The following is a 15,378-nucleotide window of genomic DNA, read 5'->3' on the forward strand; positions in this document are numbered from 1 at the left end:
TGTTTGTAATGAAGAAAGAAGATAATTGGATTTATAGTTAGGAAATTGGGATGCAAATTGTAAGACATACTTTTCTTTGCCGTGTTTAAATTGTAAAAATGGACACTTAATTGACTCCTCGACTCCATTAGAGAAATATCTATGAAACGGAGCCCCGTGACAAAGAAACTCTCTTTAATTATCTCCTTTCTCACTGTCTTCTTTAATTCTCGTCCCAAATAATTTTTTTTTTTTTAATATACTTGCTCAAATAAAAGAAAACAAAAAGTGGGTATATATAATCTTTGCTCTATTCCCATTTACTAAAAAAAAAAAAAAAAAAAAAAATCTTTCCACTCTGTTCTTAGTTCTCGGTTTAAATGAGAATTCTTCACTTTATTTTTTAGGGCTCGATTGAACATTTATATTGTCGATGTCTTGAAAGTTCAATTAGTGAATATTATTACAATGGATAAGCTCAAAAATAGAGAAAGAGCTCTCAAGGCATCCCACTAGTCAAGTCATGAGAAATAACACAGCAAATTCAGACAAGTTGGTAGAAAATACCCTCAACGACCAAATCGGAGCATAAATTTCTTCAATGTCGATAATGACTCGATAATGATAGTGAGGAGAAACACGTTGGTTGGAGAGAGAATAAAACATTTCTTATTAGAATGTTGAAACCTCTTCTTAGTAGATGGTTTTTGAAATCGTGAGTCTAACGACCATATGTAACGAGACAAAATGGACAGTATTTGTTAGCAGTGGGCTTAGACTGTTACAAATGGTATTAAAGCTAGACATCGAGCGGTGTGCGAGCTGGAGTGCTGGCCTCCAAGAGGGAAGATTGTGAGATCCCACATCGATTGGAGAGGGGTGTTGAGGATTGTTGGGACGGAGTCTCACATGGGCTAATTTAGGAAATGATCATGAGTTTATAAGTAGGAATATGATCTCCTCCCCAAAGGAAAGCAAAGTCACGAGAGTTTATACTCAAATTAGATAATATCATACTACTGTGGAAATCTGTGATTCCTAACATGCTCTTAGAGTCATACCCTTGACTTAGCTATGTCAATAGAATTCTCAAATGTCGAACTAAGAAGTTCCGAATCTCGAAGATGTAGTCAAAAGTGAAGGTTATTCGAGGGCTCTAAAGCCATTAGAGCTTATGCTCAAAGTGAACAATATCATACTAGGGAAGGAGTCGAGTCTCAATTAAGGGGAGATTGTTCGAGGGCTCCACAGGCCTCAGGAGAGACTCGTTTATAAGTAGGAATATCATCCTCATTGGTACGAGGCCTTTTGGGAATACGTAACCGGGACAAGGCCTGTGGACAATATCTCCACAAGCCTCAGGAGAGACTCGTTTATAAGTAAGAATATCATCCCCATTGGTATGTGGCGTTTTAGGAATATCATCCTCTAAATTAGCCAATGTGAGACTCTCTCCCAACCATCTTCAATAGTCTTGGTGGAGGATGCTCAAGTCTATTGGATCACAGTGAAGGCCAATGCCGAGGGCCATGCCGCCTTGTTCACAAACTGGGTAGCGGTTTAATCGTAAAATTAAATCCAAACAAAATTAATTATACTATTCAAAACTCAATTCACCAATTACAACAAAAATTCAACCCTAAATATAATTTTAATTTAAAAAATTCACCAATTGTATTTTCCTACGTGGCATATCTGAGTCAATCTGAAGAAAAAAAATTGTTTAAAACGTTTTTTAAAAAAGGTACGATTTTATTATTATTAAATAGAAATTAGTTGATAATTATTATTATTATTATTATTATTTTTTTCTAGATACAATAAAACAAAACAAAATAAAATGCAGCCATTGACCTACTCACCCTCTACTAATAATTTTGCAGCCTTTTATAAGTCTTGTGGAAATATTTAAAAGGCAAATTGTCTTATTTGATTTGGTCGTTAATAATACGCCAAAGACAAAGTCCTCTTGCTTTAGGCGTCAACATTTACCATTCTTAAGCATGTCATGTTGGACTATCTTTAAACCCGATTTATGCCTGTGTACGATCAAGTTAAATGTATTCTTTACTCATAAACTCATGATCAATCATGTAATTAACCGATGTCGAATTTTTTCTTAGAAGCCCCTGAACAAAGTCCATCGTTTATTCGACACTTGAGAACTTTATTGATATGCCTAAGTTAAGAGCATGGGGCTGATATCATGTTAGGAAACACGACTCTTCATAATTGTATGATATTGAAGATTTTATTGACATGGGTATGACTCTGATTCTATGTTAGGAATCACAACTATTCACACTAGTATGATATTGTTCACTTTGAGCATAAGCTCTCACGACTTTACTTTTGGTTTCTCTAAGAGGGGTCGTACCAATGGAGATGTATTCATTACTTATAAACACATGATCAACAATCTTTAATTAGTTGACGTGTGACTCCTCTCTCAATAATCCTCAGCATCATCGGTATTGGTTTTTGTATCAACTTGCAACTTTTTAGACAAGTTTCCTTCCAATTTCTTTAATAGAATTTTAATTCTCTCTCCAACAAAGAATCAAAGTCCTTAAATTCTCACCATCAAGCTCAATTTCCTTCCATCTCAAAACCCTTTTGACAACTTTCACCATCTCCATCATTTTCATTCAAACTTGCAACGATTCTTCGTCATGGAGCGTCAAATCGAGACGCTTATTCGACTCATGATCGTAAACATACTCATCCTATCGTCACCGGTTTACGCATCTCAAGCCTTACTCGGCTGCCCCGATCGGTGTGGCGACTTGCAGATACCATATCCATTCGGAACAAGGGAAGGGTGTTACCTAAACAAAAATTTCTTGATTACCTGTAACACAACTCATTTCGATCCCCCGAGGCCATTTCTCCGGACCGGCAACATTCAAGTTACGAATATATCCATCTCCGGTGAGCTTCAAATCTTGCACTTTGGAGCCAAAGATTGCTACCCCAAAAACAATAGCGTCGACGCACGTCGGACCTCCGCCACTCTCAACTTATCCACGTTCACAGTTTCCAGTACCAAAAACAAGTTCACTGTTATCGGCTGTGATACATACGCTTTTCTTTCTGGCCAAATCGAGGGGCAAAGCTATAGAACAGCATGCGTGGCGTTGTGTGATAACATCACCACCGTAAGAGATGGCGCCTGCTCAGGTAATGGGTGCTGTCAGCTTGACATCCCTAGCGGCTTAAAGGGTTTGAGATATAGGGTGCGCAGCTTCGACAATCACACCGACGTCTTGAGCTTTAATCCATGTGGGTATGCCTTTGTGACCGAGGAAGACAAGTTTCATTTCTCGGCGGCTTATATTCGTGATTTCCCACAAAGGCAAGTTCCTGTTGTGCTTGATTGGGGTATTAGTAATACCACTTGCTCCACGGCTAACAAAAAAAGTAATTGTGTTTGTGGGCCCAATAGCATGATGGTTAACCCTCTGCCTGATGGATCTGAGTATCGTTGTGGGTGCTTGGATGGGTTTGAGGGTAATCCTTATCTTCCTCGAGGATGTCAAGGTAAAGTGTTTGGGATTGTTAGAATTGTTGGAAATGATAATTGGGGTGTTGATTTGAAGTATTGGTTTGAATTTTGTTGTTGTTTCAGATATTGATGAATGTAGGGATGAAAGGCTGAATGATTGCAAGTTTGAGTGTGTTAACACTGAAGGGAACTATACTTGTAATTGTCCGGAGGGTTTTAAAGGTGATGGACGACGTGGGGGTGAAGGTTGCACTCGAAGCTCCAAGTCTTTTGTTCAAGTTATCATTGGTGAGTTCATTTGATATTTGTGTTGTAATTATGTCTTGTGTTTAAGATTTGGATTAGGGTTAGAAATTTTGTGGGATTTCATATTGGTTCGAGAGGGGAATGAAAGATGTGGAGACCTCTTCGTAACAGATGGGTTTTGAAAACGTTGAGGGTTAGTCCGATAGGGAAAGTCTAAAGAGGATAATTTCTGGTAGCGGTGGGCTTGGGCTGTTACAAATGGTATCAGAGCCAGACACCGCGTGGTATGCCAATGAGGACGTTGGGCCTCCAACGGGGTGAATTGAGAGATCCCACATCTGTTGGAGAGGAGAATAAAGGGTGTGGAGCAGACGCGTTTTAAAAATCTTTGATGGTTAGCTCGATAGGGAAAACCTAAAGAGGACAATATCTAATAGTGGTGAGCTTGGATTGTTACAAATAGTATCAGAACTAGACACCCGGCGGTGTGCCAACAAGAACGCTAGGTTCCCAAAGGGATGGATTGTGAGATCTCACGGGGAATGAAGGGTGTGGAAATCTCTCTGTAGCAGACAAATTTTAGAAACCTTGAGGGGAAACTCGAAAGGGAAAACCCAAAGAAGACAATATCTTCTACCAGTGCGCTTGGGCTGTTACAAATGGTATCAAAGCCAAACACCGAAAAGTATGCTAGCAAGGACGTTGGGCCCCCCAAAGGGGTGGATTATGAAATCCCACATCGGTTGGAGAAGAGAATAAATGGTGTGGAAACCTCTCTCTATCAGACACGTTTTTAGAAACCTTGAAGGGAAATTCAAAAGGGAAAACCCAAAAAAGACAATATATGTTAGTGGTAGGCTTGAGTTGTTACATGTTCGATACGGGATGACTATACATAGTTCTCTCAACCTGCTTTATCCTCACCCTAAACTAGTATCAAGTAAAACACAGTTAACTTTAAAAGGAATGTGCACCTTCTTTTAATCCTTTTAAGTTTTCCTTATCATTCTAAACCTTAGATCACTCATTCGAATATGGTCTCGATTCATTCATGCACCTATTCTAAGAAAGATGTCATATCTATATCTATTCGTTCTATGTGTTTCATCTTCTCCTACCTAGGCTCTATTTTGTCATACAAATCTTTATAATTTATGAAACAAAATGCAGGAGTATCCGTGGGGTTCACAGTCTTAGTAATTGGGAGTACATGGCTATACTTAGGCTACAGAAAATGGAAGCTCATCAAACTAAAAGAGAAGTTCTTCGAGGAAAATGGAGGCTTAATGCTTCAACGACATCTCTCTCAATGGAAATCATCCACAGACATGGTCACAATCTTCACCCAAGAGGAGCTAGACAAGGCCACAAACAAGTACGATGAAAGCGCCGTGATTGGAAAAGGCGGCTACGGCACAGTCTACAAAGGCATCTTACCCGACGGCTCAGTAGTAGCAATCAAAAAATCAAAATTAGTGGACCAATCCCAAACATCCCAATTCATCAATGAAGTCATTGTTCTTTCCCAAATCAACCATCGAAACGTGGTCAAGCTCTTAGGGTGTTGTTTAGAGACCCAAGTCCCATTATTGGTCTACGAGTTCGTCACCAACGGCACCCTCTTCGATCACATCCATGACACTACCAAACACGTCCCACTTTCTTGGGAAGCTCGCTTGAGAATCGCTTCGGAAACAGCCGGGGTCATTTCGTATTTGCATTCATCAGCTTCCACTCCAATCATCCATAGAGATATCAAGACGACCAACATACTTTTAGACGATAATTACAATGCAAAGGTCTCTGATTTCGGTGCTTCCAAATTGGTTACATTGGATCAAACTCAATTATCCACTATGGTTCAAGGGACTCTTGGATATTTGGACCCGGAGTATTTGTTAACGAGTGAGTTGACGGAGAAGAGCGATGTGTATAGCTTTGGAATTGTACTTCTAGAGCTGATAACCGGGAAGAAGGCGGTGAGTTTCGAGGGGCCGGAAGCGGAGAGGAATTTAGCTATGTATGTTCTATGTGCAATGAAGGAAGATCGGTTGGGGGAGGTTGTGGAGAAGGGAATGGCGAGGGAAGGGGAGTTTGGGCAGATAAAAGAAGTGGGGAAGGTGGCGAGGAAGTGCTTGAGAATTAGTGGGGAGGAGCGGCCGAGCATGAAGGAGGTGGCTATGGAGTTGGAGGGTTTGAGAGTGATGGTTGAACATGAGTGGGTTAATGAAGAAAATTTGGTGGCGGATGGAGCTTCGAATATGTTTGTGGTGAGTGGGAGTACAAATGTTGTGGATGATAGCATGAAAGTTCAGATTTTGCCACTGATTCATGATGGAAGATGATGAATTGTTTGATGAGCTCAAGATTGTTGGTTACTCAAATCGCATATAGTTTGAATTTCAATTCCCAACTTCATTATGTACTAAATGTTTTGGAGTTTTCTATTTATATTATTGGTTGAATCTCCTTAAAAACAAGTAAAACTTGCTCGAGGTGCCCTTTAAAATACATTGTAAGAACGTTTAAACAAATAAAACAAACGAAATCTTACAAAAGTATCAACATAAATGTGCCAATAGTTCAATCACTCACTATAACGACCTAAGTCCAATAAATGTGCCAATAGTTCAATCACTCACTATAACGACCTAAGTCCATTGCTAACAGGTAGATACGAGGACGATGTGCCAACAAGGAGGCTATTCCCCGAAGGGGTTAGACATGAGGCGGTGTGCTAGTAAGAATGCTAGCCCAAAAGGGGTGGATTTGGTGGGGTTCCACATCAATAGGAGAAACGAACAAGTGCCCGCGAGGATGCTAGGCCTCGAAAGGGGTGGATTGTGAGAATTCCACATTGGTTGGGGAGGAGAACGAAACACCCTTTATAAAGGTGTGGAAATCTTTCTCGAGCAGACATAATGGGGATGACCACAAAGGAAAACCCAAAAATCTTGAGGGGAAACCCGGAAGCAAACCCAAAGAGGACAGTATCTAGATGAGTATCGGTTCCGCTGTGTAACTCTAAAAGACACGTTTGTAAGGAAGCCTTCCATCACATTCTCACCTCCTATATTATTTTCCGTCCCTATTAATTTTTTTTATTTATTTTCATGGAGATTTAACGTAGGGAAATTTTTTCCAAATCTTTTTTTTAAAATATATTCCTTTCAAATAAATTTTTAATATAATTATATTTAAAAAACTGTAAAATATTATAATAAGATGAATAATATTTCATAAGAAACGATATAAAATAATATATATTATGCAAATTGAAAAATGCAACCGGAGACGATGACGGTGACGTGTCAACGCTCATCTTTAGCCACATCAGCACCTTATCTACAACTTATCAAAAATGCAACCGTCGACGATGACGTGTCACAAATTTCAAAATCCTTGACAAATCAGAAAACATTTAGCCTCACCTTTTTTAAAAATTAAAAAATAAAATAAAAACGTTGGAAAGAAAGATCGATGTGTGTGGAGGGAGATTTGTGGCCTCAGATTTTGGGTTTGAATCACTGAGACCACATGACTGAAAAGAAAGAAAGGAAGTATGAACCCCATCTCTCTACATCCAAGAGGCGCCACAATGGTTGGTTCTCATTCTGAAAGATGAAGGCGAAGAAGAAGACCCCTATGCGTCTTCCATGGCCTTTCATTGCGCTCGTTACTCTTTTTCCCCTTCCCCAAGCAAACCCAAGTTCAAATTAGTGCTCGGAAACAAGCCTGCGGTTCTGTTTTCTTCCCTTCGATCCACTCGGGCTTCTTACAATACTCTCGTCTCTGAGGTAATCTTTCTTCTTCTTCTTCTTCATTTATTTGATTTTTGTTGATGTGGGTTCTCGCATTGCTGCATTTTTGTTCATCGGAGATCGATTCGGGTTTGGTGGGAGTTGTTCTTATCATTACACTTGAGGGCTCAGGCTTGTTTGGATTCTGTTGATGAATGTTGGGTTTGATCCAGATTGTTTGTCTAACTTTGCTGAAGAAACTAATTGCCAAAATTTGTGGGTTTCGTGTTGATTCTAAGTTCTGGCTTACATTCTTGCCTCATTGCCTTGAATTCCATGCGTTGCTGAATTTTCTGTATGCAACGTACTTTATAATGCTTCTGTAAACAAGCTTAAGAAGTGAACTAGAATTGTTGGGGAGGAGCGCCGGCTAATTAAGGGGTTGATCATGAGTTTATAAGTAAGAAACACCATCACCATTGCTATGAGGTCTTTTGGGAAAACCAAAACGAGTTTATGCTCAAAGGGGACAATATCATACCATTGCGAAGGTTCATGATTTTTAACATGGTATCAAAGTCATGCATTTAACTTAACCATGTTAATAAAATCCTCAAATATAGAACAAAAAAGTTGTGAGCCTTGAAGGTGTAGTCAAAAGTGGCTCAAGTGTTGAAAAAATGGTGCACTTTGTTCGATGGCTCCAAAGAAGGATTCAAGCCTCGATTTAGGGGAGTTTGTTAACTAAGAGTGTACTTTGTTCGAGTGCTCTAAAGAAGGAGTCGAGCCTCGATTAAGAGGAGGCTATTCAAGGGCTCCATAGACCTCCAGGGAGGCTGTATGGTGTACTTTGTTCGAGGGGAAAATTGTTGAGAATTGTTGGGAGAGGAGTCCCATGTCAGCTAATTAAGAGGTTGATCATGGATTTATAAGCAAAGAACACTATCTCAACAAAAGCAAAGTCATGAGAGCTTATCCTCAAAGTGAACAATATTATACCATTGTGAAGGTCCACGATTTCAAACTTCTAACATTCTGAACAGTAGACGCAGAGTAATTTTGGCAGAATCCTTGCCTGTTTTTTCTGTCAAATTTGTGTTACTCTGTCTTATGATGCTTTGATCTTTGGTAGGCTGTCAGGATATTGGTTCCTCCAGCAAGATTTGAAGCTTCAAAGTTAAAAGTTGAATTCACTAGGGAGGTGAACAAGTGTGCAGGAATCACCCCAAGAACGTATATACTATCGCATTGCGACTTCACCGCTAATCTCACCTTAACCATCTCTGATGTTATCAACCTTGATCAGGTACGAACTTATTGCTACTTAATGTGTGTGACTGTGTGTGGAACAACACATTGTGTTTCTGTTCTTATATTTGGGTGTGTGAATGCATACAGTTGAGAGGTTGGTACAACAAGGATGATGTGGTTGCTGAGTGGAAGAAAGTGAAAGATGAAATGTGTCTTCATGTACATTGCTATGTGAGCGGTCCTAATTCTTTGCTTGATCTTACTGCTGAGTTTAGATACCACATTTTCTCCAAAGAATTGCCTCTAGTAAGTTTTTCTTTTCCCACATTCCATTATAACTGATGTCCAAATTTGTTGGAAAAACTATTCGATGTAGCCAGCTGCAACCCAAAACTATTGGTGTAAAACTTCTTGTAACAGTTCAAGCCCATCGTTAGTAGATATTGTCTTTTTTGGACTTTCCCTTCCGGATTTTCCCTCAAGATTTTAAAACGCGTCTACTATAGAGAGGGTCTTAACCCTACTCTGATCAGTGGCTCGCACTGTTTGGCAATTGGCTCTGATACCATTGGTAACAACTCAAGGTCATTGCTATTAGATATTGTCCTCAAGGTTTTAAAGCGCATCTACTATGTAGAGGGTCTAGCCCTACTCTGACCACAGCCTTTATTGTGAGATCCCACGTTGGTTGGAGAGGAGAACGAAGCATTTCTTATGAGGGTGTGAAAACCTCTCTCTAGTAGACGCGTTTTAAAACCTTGAGGGGAAGCTCAAAGAGAAGGATGGTTACAAACACAGATTTCAAAAACCAAAAACCTGAAACCAAACAAACTGTCCCTTGGCTGTTTGGAGAACTCTCAGGCCTAACCTATCATGATGGAAGTGCATATCATAACAATGGTTAAGATTGGTATAAAGCTAAAATCATATGTTTTTGTAAAACCAGGTACTTGAATCTGTCTTATATGGAGATTCAATTCTATTTAGGGAGAATCCCGAGCTGCTAGATGCCTTAGTCAGGGTATATTTCCATTCCAGTTCACAAAAGTATAATCGACTCGAATGCTGGGGGCCACTCAAGGATGCTGTACAGGTAAACTTAAGATATTATGAAAATTTCATTGAATGCTTGATCTAGAAACCTTGATGCCTTCTGTTTCAATCCTTTCTTTTGCCTGCATTTTTCAGGGGAGGCATCATCATATGCAAGGGCTCCTAAGGGCAAGCCAGGATGTGTCCTCTCCTAAAAAGTTGAGAACTCCCAAATCAATTTTTCAAGCTCTCTTTGCCTTCCTTCTCTGAACTTCATTGCATCAACTGGTAAACTGCTAATCTCCAAGAAGTAGCTATCTTTTAAGTTTTAACATCCATTTAATGTAATTCCTTTGTGGAAGGAGCAAAAGAGTACTCTTGGGTTGTTGAATGTGTGGGAGAGGTAATTCTGTGGGTCAGTTTATTCTTTGGCCCAAAAAAAAAAAAAAAAGGCAGATTTGTTCCTGCAATTCTTGTGTAAATGACAATATACTTTTAAACCATTTAGTCCATGAACTTTAGTATTCTTTTTTTTAAGTTCAATAGACGGATTTGAACCTCTGACCCCTCGACAAGGCGAGGCGGGAAGGAGATCAGGGTGTATAATTGCCATGAAACAAAAGAGAGATACCAAATGAATATATCATATAATATATGCAGAGATCAGTGGCTTACTCTAACATCCATCAAAGCAAAAGGGATGGCTTTGTCCATGAATATACAACAACCTCGTCACCTGCCTACGTTAAAACAACAATAAGAAAAACACCAAAACGTCAGTCTTTGCTAATCCAGTCTCACAATGGTCGGTTGGATTGCGACGATGAAGATAACTTGAACTGAGCAAACTTCACCAGATCTTTGAAAAGGGCTTCTTCATGCTCTGCAGATCTGGTTGGGGTGGAAGGACTGAGTGACGTGTTGTCATACGAAGAACCACGGGTATTGCTCAAATGGGGCAGAGTGCCTCCTCCTGTAACTGACTTTTGTTGCTCAAAATATTGTTGTCTTTGGTTATATCTCGAGGGTGGGGGAGGGAGGAGGCTTGGAGATTGAGTATCCCGATGTGCTGCAGGAAGCGGATTCGTGGATATGCTTCTCAGAGGTGGTTCCTCAAACATAGGCTGTCTAGTGTTGAAAGGTAAGGGAGATGAAGTTTGAGGCGAGGGTGGGAAAATTGGAAGGGAATAAGATGGTGGCTCTACAATCCTTGGAGGCAGTTGAGGTTTGTGTGCGTCACTGAGATGATCGATCATTTCTACACTAGTCGTCGACTTTGATAAGGGTGAAGAATCTGGACTAACTCGAGATGATTGACCGTTTGCCAATTTGCTGTCCTCTTCAAAAGTGTGATCTTTGGTTGACCTGCAATTCATGTATAACAGTTGCAGTGAGATCTCGAAAGAATAGGTGGAGGTAACAGGGCTCAATTAGTCACCTGCGAGCTAACGGTGTAAAATCATCTTCCGAACCATCATCCTCAGGGTTCATAAATGGAACCGATGGAATGGGAGGTTCTGTTCTTCTAGCTTCCATCATGAATGTTCCTTTTGCAATGTCGTCGTGGTCGCTGAGTACACGCTGCAGATTGTCATTCAACACCAATCCTTGACATAACAGTTCCTCATCTCTAAAACAATAGCAAATAGAGGGCGTCAGAAATTAAGCATACAGAAAATACATAAGTATGACACGATATCTTACGTGTTCTCGTTCACAAGTACCATGACACGGCGTTGGTATGAACGGCATTGATCAACAAGATCTACAATCACTTCTTCCTTCAGAGCCTGCTAATATGACCATGTCAAAATCTCTAACAAAATCAACATACTATGTGCATTATATCTCATTTCACCAACTGAAACCAAGTCCAAATAAGCGAAGTTCAAATTCTTTCTTTTTCAACACAGACTTTTCAAGAGGAATACCTCCGGAGTCTTAGGATCCAATGCGACAAGCATTTCCCATAGAACGTCTGCTAGTCCCTGTGCATTTTGAATTTCTGGCAAGCTGTTTAAGTTCAAATTATAATCAGAACCAAATCGGGAGAGGAAAAGTGCACATAAAAGATAAAATACTAGACTTGAGCCAGAAGAATGAAGTACAGACATGTTGGATTGAAACTCATGACGAAGGCAAGCAAGTTACTAAGAACACTAAATAGCCCCTTGCTATTTCAAAAAGAAAAGGCTTAAAAGTAAAATTGTGAGATCGAGGGAGGAGAACATTTTAAAAACCTTGAGGGGAAAGCCCAAAGAGGACAATATCTGTTAGCGGTGGGCTTGGGCTGTTACAAATGATATAGAGCCAGACACCAGGCGATGTGCCAGCGAGAAGGCTGAGCCTCGAAGAGGAGTGGACACGAGGCGGTGTGTCAACAAGGACGCTGGGCCCAGAAGGGGGGGGATTGGTGGGGTCCCACATCGATTGGAGAAGGGAACGAGTGCCAGCAAGGACGCTGGGTCTCAAAGGGGGGGTGAATTGTGAGATCCCACATCGATTGGGAAGGAGAACGACGCATTTTTTATAAGGGTGTGGAAACCTCTCCCTAGCAAACACGTTTTAAAAACCTTGAGGGGAAGCTCGAAAGAGAAAGCCCAAAGAGAACAATATCCGATAGCGGTGGGCTCGGTCTGTTACAAAAATAGTCCAGACAGAATTAACACTATACCTTAAACCAGAAGCATCGGACTGGAGAGAAGCCTGAGCAGCAAGATCATCATTAGCTGAAACAAGGTGCTCAATAACAGGCTGTATCTGAGGTGAACTAAAGAACTGCTCGACATTCTCCTCTCTCGGTGGAAATCGAAACCCGGCATTCTGTATTATAGAAAACAAATGAGAAATGGCTTAAAAAATTGTTTATCGAAGTAAGAAATGGCTTACCTTCAATTCATTGTAGGCTGCATAGTACTGTGGACACTTCCCCTTGGAGTTGCCAGCAAATGCTGCTTGCCATGCATCTACCAGAGCTAATATTTTGTCCCGTACATTTAAATCAGGCTGCTTAGATTAAATGAAAGAACACGTTAAACTATTTGTCCAGTTCTGTCTAGATTTGTGGTATACCAAACCAAACAACACAATAGATTCGTGTCAAGGATAGCAGTACCTTCTTCTTCACAATTTTAAGCATTTCGTGCAGGATATTACGTTCCACGACCAGCTTACAAACGGTATCACTGCAATTTTTGCTTAGAGCCTCCAATGCCTGAATCAATAGAGTTTCAAAAAACGTATAACACGGTTAGAGTGTTGACGTTCGCGTTAACTTTTCTTCGGGAAATATCATACTAACAATTACCTTATGGCATTTTGTTGTTACAAAAAAGAACAGAGCTCAACCCAGAAATCTAAGGACATTGTTGTATAAGGTAAACATTGACACTGACAAGAAAGACTAAGAGACTCACATGGAGAGCTAGAAGTTGTACTTTAGGATTCTTGCTAGTCAGTCGCTTCTTGAGTATCTTCAATGCATCCTTTGCTTGCCTATTAATTTTCCATTTAAAACCGAAGTCAACATTTAAAAGCACAACAAATAATAGATATTTGGCTCAAAAGGGAACACAATAACTTGCTTTCATGTGGTTTCGAGTTCACTAAGGGAGGTGTAAACAAATCATATATGTTCATTTCAAACAAACGTTAGAATTGATGGAAAATATCAAAAACTTTCACAAGATTTAATGGGAAGGAAGCAGCCAATACAAGGGAGTAGAGACAGAGAAGTTTTGGAATCACCTAGGATCCATGTTGATGATATCACAGAGCTCAATGTTTATAGCCCAATCGGGAGCTCTAAGCCCATCATTTGTTGCTCTCTCAGCGCAAGCAGCAGCATTGGTAGACATGTCCCTCCGAATCTATTACACCCCAATGAGGCCTCCTGTTCTTGAATCTCCTGAGAAACACAATCCAGAAGGATATATGAAATTCATCTAGAAAAGTAACCTTAAGAAGTGAAATAAAGTAAGTGCTGCCGTGGAACAGAAGTCTATCAGAAATCATTGCCATCAATAACTCTCCCTTTATACCTTTAAAAAAGTAACAGCTCTGAAAAGGGACAAAGAAATGATCAACTGATCATGCAAATGAATCTAAACTAGGAGGATTAACACGAGGAGAATCATCAACAAAATTCCTCACAAATAAACAAGAACCCCATAAACAATATTTCCCAATGAAGAACGAAAAAAAGAAGATCATAATATAGAGCATAATTAGTCTCATTAGGCGCTGAAAATGAAACCCCGTACGCTAATTTTACAGAAATCAAGAAACAGACCAAAAAGCAGAGAGAGTAAAGCAAAAGCAAAGTTACCCAGAATCTAAAAAGTTCGCATCGATATGAAGAAAAGAAAAAGAGAGATGGGTCGGGGCTCAACCGAAGCATACCTGACTAGAATTTTCCTCTTGCTCGTTGGATTAGTAGCTTCAGAGGCTTCTCTTTTTCAGAGCTAACTTAGGATTTTCACAGATTCCCAGAAATGAAGAAAAGAATGAACACAAATCAAAGTCGTCGTGACAGACGAGTTCCAATCTGCCAAATGGCGAGAAGGGAGAGCTAAAGAGAAGGGTTTAGTGACCTAAAATTGAAACCATGGGAGCATTATAGATATTATCGCCACGCATAGTGATTCACAAAGTCTTTTACCACTTCTCTTCTGGTTACTTCCTTTGGTATCTGAGTTTGACTTTGTCGAAGTTTCCGTGGGGAAGATTTCGGCAAAGGGCTGACGCGATTTCCACAGTAAAACCGCGTGTTTTCTTGCTGGAGAAGAAGACTCTTCTGAGCAAAGCACCGGCCATGGGTCCCGCTCGGTTTGCGACTCTGCGACACGTGCGTAGTAGATCTTTTGACAGCTTCAACCCGAATGGAAAAGCGGATCGATGGGTCGGATCTGAAACGGTGTCGTTTTGAGACTTATAGGCCCATTTAGAATCGTTTTGAGTAGTAATACTCGGCCCAAGCCCTGAAGCTGCTTTTCCAATAATACTTGGCCCAACCCATGAATTTGAATTTCAATAATTAAATATCATTAAAAAAATAAATTAAAAGTCCCTCAATTTAATTATTTAAACTAATACAGGAGAATTATATTATAAAATATGAGATGCTCTAGCACTTCTCCCTAATAGAAGCTTATTTACCAATATTACTATAATGACTTTCTCAAAATTGTAATAAACTATTATTATTTATTTGTCGAAATTTTATAAATTTTATCTTATATTTATTTTGGTTTATAATTAAAAAAAAAAATGTAATTTTACACTTATAAATTTACATGTATTTTTTGATATAATTAAAAATAATCATTAATGTTTGAGTAGATATTTCGGGTTTTTTTTTATAAATAAAAAAAATATCTGAGTTGATTTTAATCAACAACTTGGAAACCTACCAAATTATTTAAATCCCCCATTTATGTTTATATTGACAAAAATATCGTAATAATGATTTTAAAGTGACATCGTAACAAAAAGAAATTCAAATTTAAAATTTTCAAATATATCATTTCCTCTAAAGTCCACAAATGAAGCCAAGAGCTTCAATTTCCGGACGTTGTGATGATTGAACAGTTTTTGGCGGGCCATCTTCAATAATTCAACCTTTTT

General features: G+C 39.5%; 3 protein-coding genes across 3 annotated transcripts; 2 read left to right on the forward strand and 1 right to left on the reverse strand.

The window, feature by feature from the left end:
• Positions 1 to 2,651: 2,651 nt before the first annotated feature.
• Positions 2,652 to 6,172, forward strand: LOC111777182 (wall-associated receptor kinase 2-like). The gene is made up of 3 exons (XM_023656648.1): positions 2,652 to 3,519; positions 3,608 to 3,772; positions 4,901 to 6,172. Exons 1-3 carry the CDS (start codon positions 2,652 to 2,654, stop codon positions 6,073 to 6,075), a joined length of 2,208 nt encoding a protein of 735 aa, XP_023512416.1. The 3' UTR covers positions 6,076 to 6,172.
• Positions 6,173 to 7,207: 1,035 nt separating this feature from the next.
• LOC111805902 (protein STAY-GREEN LIKE, chloroplastic-like) lies at positions 7,208 to 10,280 on the forward strand. Its single transcript, XM_023691191.1, has 5 exons — positions 7,208 to 7,527; positions 8,603 to 8,776; positions 8,869 to 9,027; positions 9,668 to 9,814; positions 9,910 to 10,280. The coding sequence occupies exons 1-5, from the start codon at positions 7,387 to 7,389 to the stop codon at positions 10,021 to 10,023; spliced, it is 735 nt and encodes a 244-aa protein (XP_023546959.1). The 5' UTR covers positions 7,208 to 7,386; the 3' UTR covers positions 10,024 to 10,280.
• A 92-nt stretch (positions 10,281 to 10,372) lies between these two features.
• Positions 10,373 to 14,571, reverse strand: LOC111805892 (TOM1-like protein 4). Its single transcript, XM_023691180.1, has 10 exons — positions 14,155 to 14,571; positions 13,501 to 13,660; positions 13,170 to 13,248; positions 12,869 to 12,967; positions 12,643 to 12,759; positions 12,428 to 12,576; positions 11,685 to 11,766; positions 11,458 to 11,543; positions 11,192 to 11,383; positions 10,373 to 11,118 (listed from the first exon to the last, which is right to left on the reverse strand). Exons 2-10 carry the CDS (start codon positions 13,608 to 13,610, stop codon positions 10,551 to 10,553), a joined length of 1,482 nt encoding a protein of 493 aa, XP_023546948.1. The 5' UTR covers positions 13,611 to 13,660; positions 14,155 to 14,571; the 3' UTR covers positions 10,373 to 10,550.
• Positions 14,572 to 15,378: the final 807 nt, after the last annotated feature.

The sequence above is a fragment of the Cucurbita pepo genome, chromosome LG01, assembly GCF_002806865.2.
Source record: "Cucurbita pepo subsp. pepo cultivar mu-cu-16 chromosome LG01, ASM280686v2, whole genome shotgun sequence".
NCBI classification, from domain to species: Eukaryota; Viridiplantae; Streptophyta; class Magnoliopsida; order Cucurbitales; family Cucurbitaceae; genus Cucurbita; species Cucurbita pepo.

Excerpts from the sequence above, each read along its gene's own strand:
- LOC111805902 (XM_023691191.1), top strand. The coding sequence starts at position 7,387 with ATGGCCTTTCATTGCGCTCGTTACTCTTTTTCCCCTTCCCCAAGCAAA. Across the intron at positions 9,028-9,667 it reads TCTCCAAAGAATTGCCTCTA|GTACTTGAATCTGTCTTATA; the intron begins GTAAGTTTTTCT and ends TTGTAAAACCAG. Across the intron at positions 9,815-9,909 it reads CACTCAAGGATGCTGTACAG|GGGAGGCATCATCATATGCA; the intron begins GTAAACTTAAGA and ends TGCATTTTTCAG.
- LOC111777182 (XM_023656648.1), top strand. The coding sequence starts at position 2,652 with ATGGAGCGTCAAATCGAGACGCTTATTCGACTCATGATCGTAAACATA. Across the intron at positions 3,520-3,607 it reads TCTTCCTCGAGGATGTCAAG|ATATTGATGAATGTAGGGAT; the intron begins GTAAAGTGTTTG and ends TTGTTGTTTCAG. Across the intron at positions 3,773-4,900 it reads TTTTGTTCAAGTTATCATTG|GAGTATCCGTGGGGTTCACA; the intron begins GTGAGTTCATTT and ends AACAAAATGCAG.
- LOC111805892 (XM_023691180.1), bottom strand. The coding sequence starts at position 13,610 with ATGTCTACCAATGCTGCTGCTTGCGCTGAGAGAGCAACAAATGATGGG. Across the intron at positions 13,249-13,500 it reads ATCATCAACATGGATCCTAG|GCAAGCAAAGGATGCATTGA; the intron begins GTGATTCCAAAA and ends GAAAATTAATAG. Across the intron at positions 11,384-11,457 it reads GTACTTGTGAACGAGAACAC|AGATGAGGAACTGTTATGTC; the intron begins GTAAGATATCGT and ends CTATTGTTTTAG.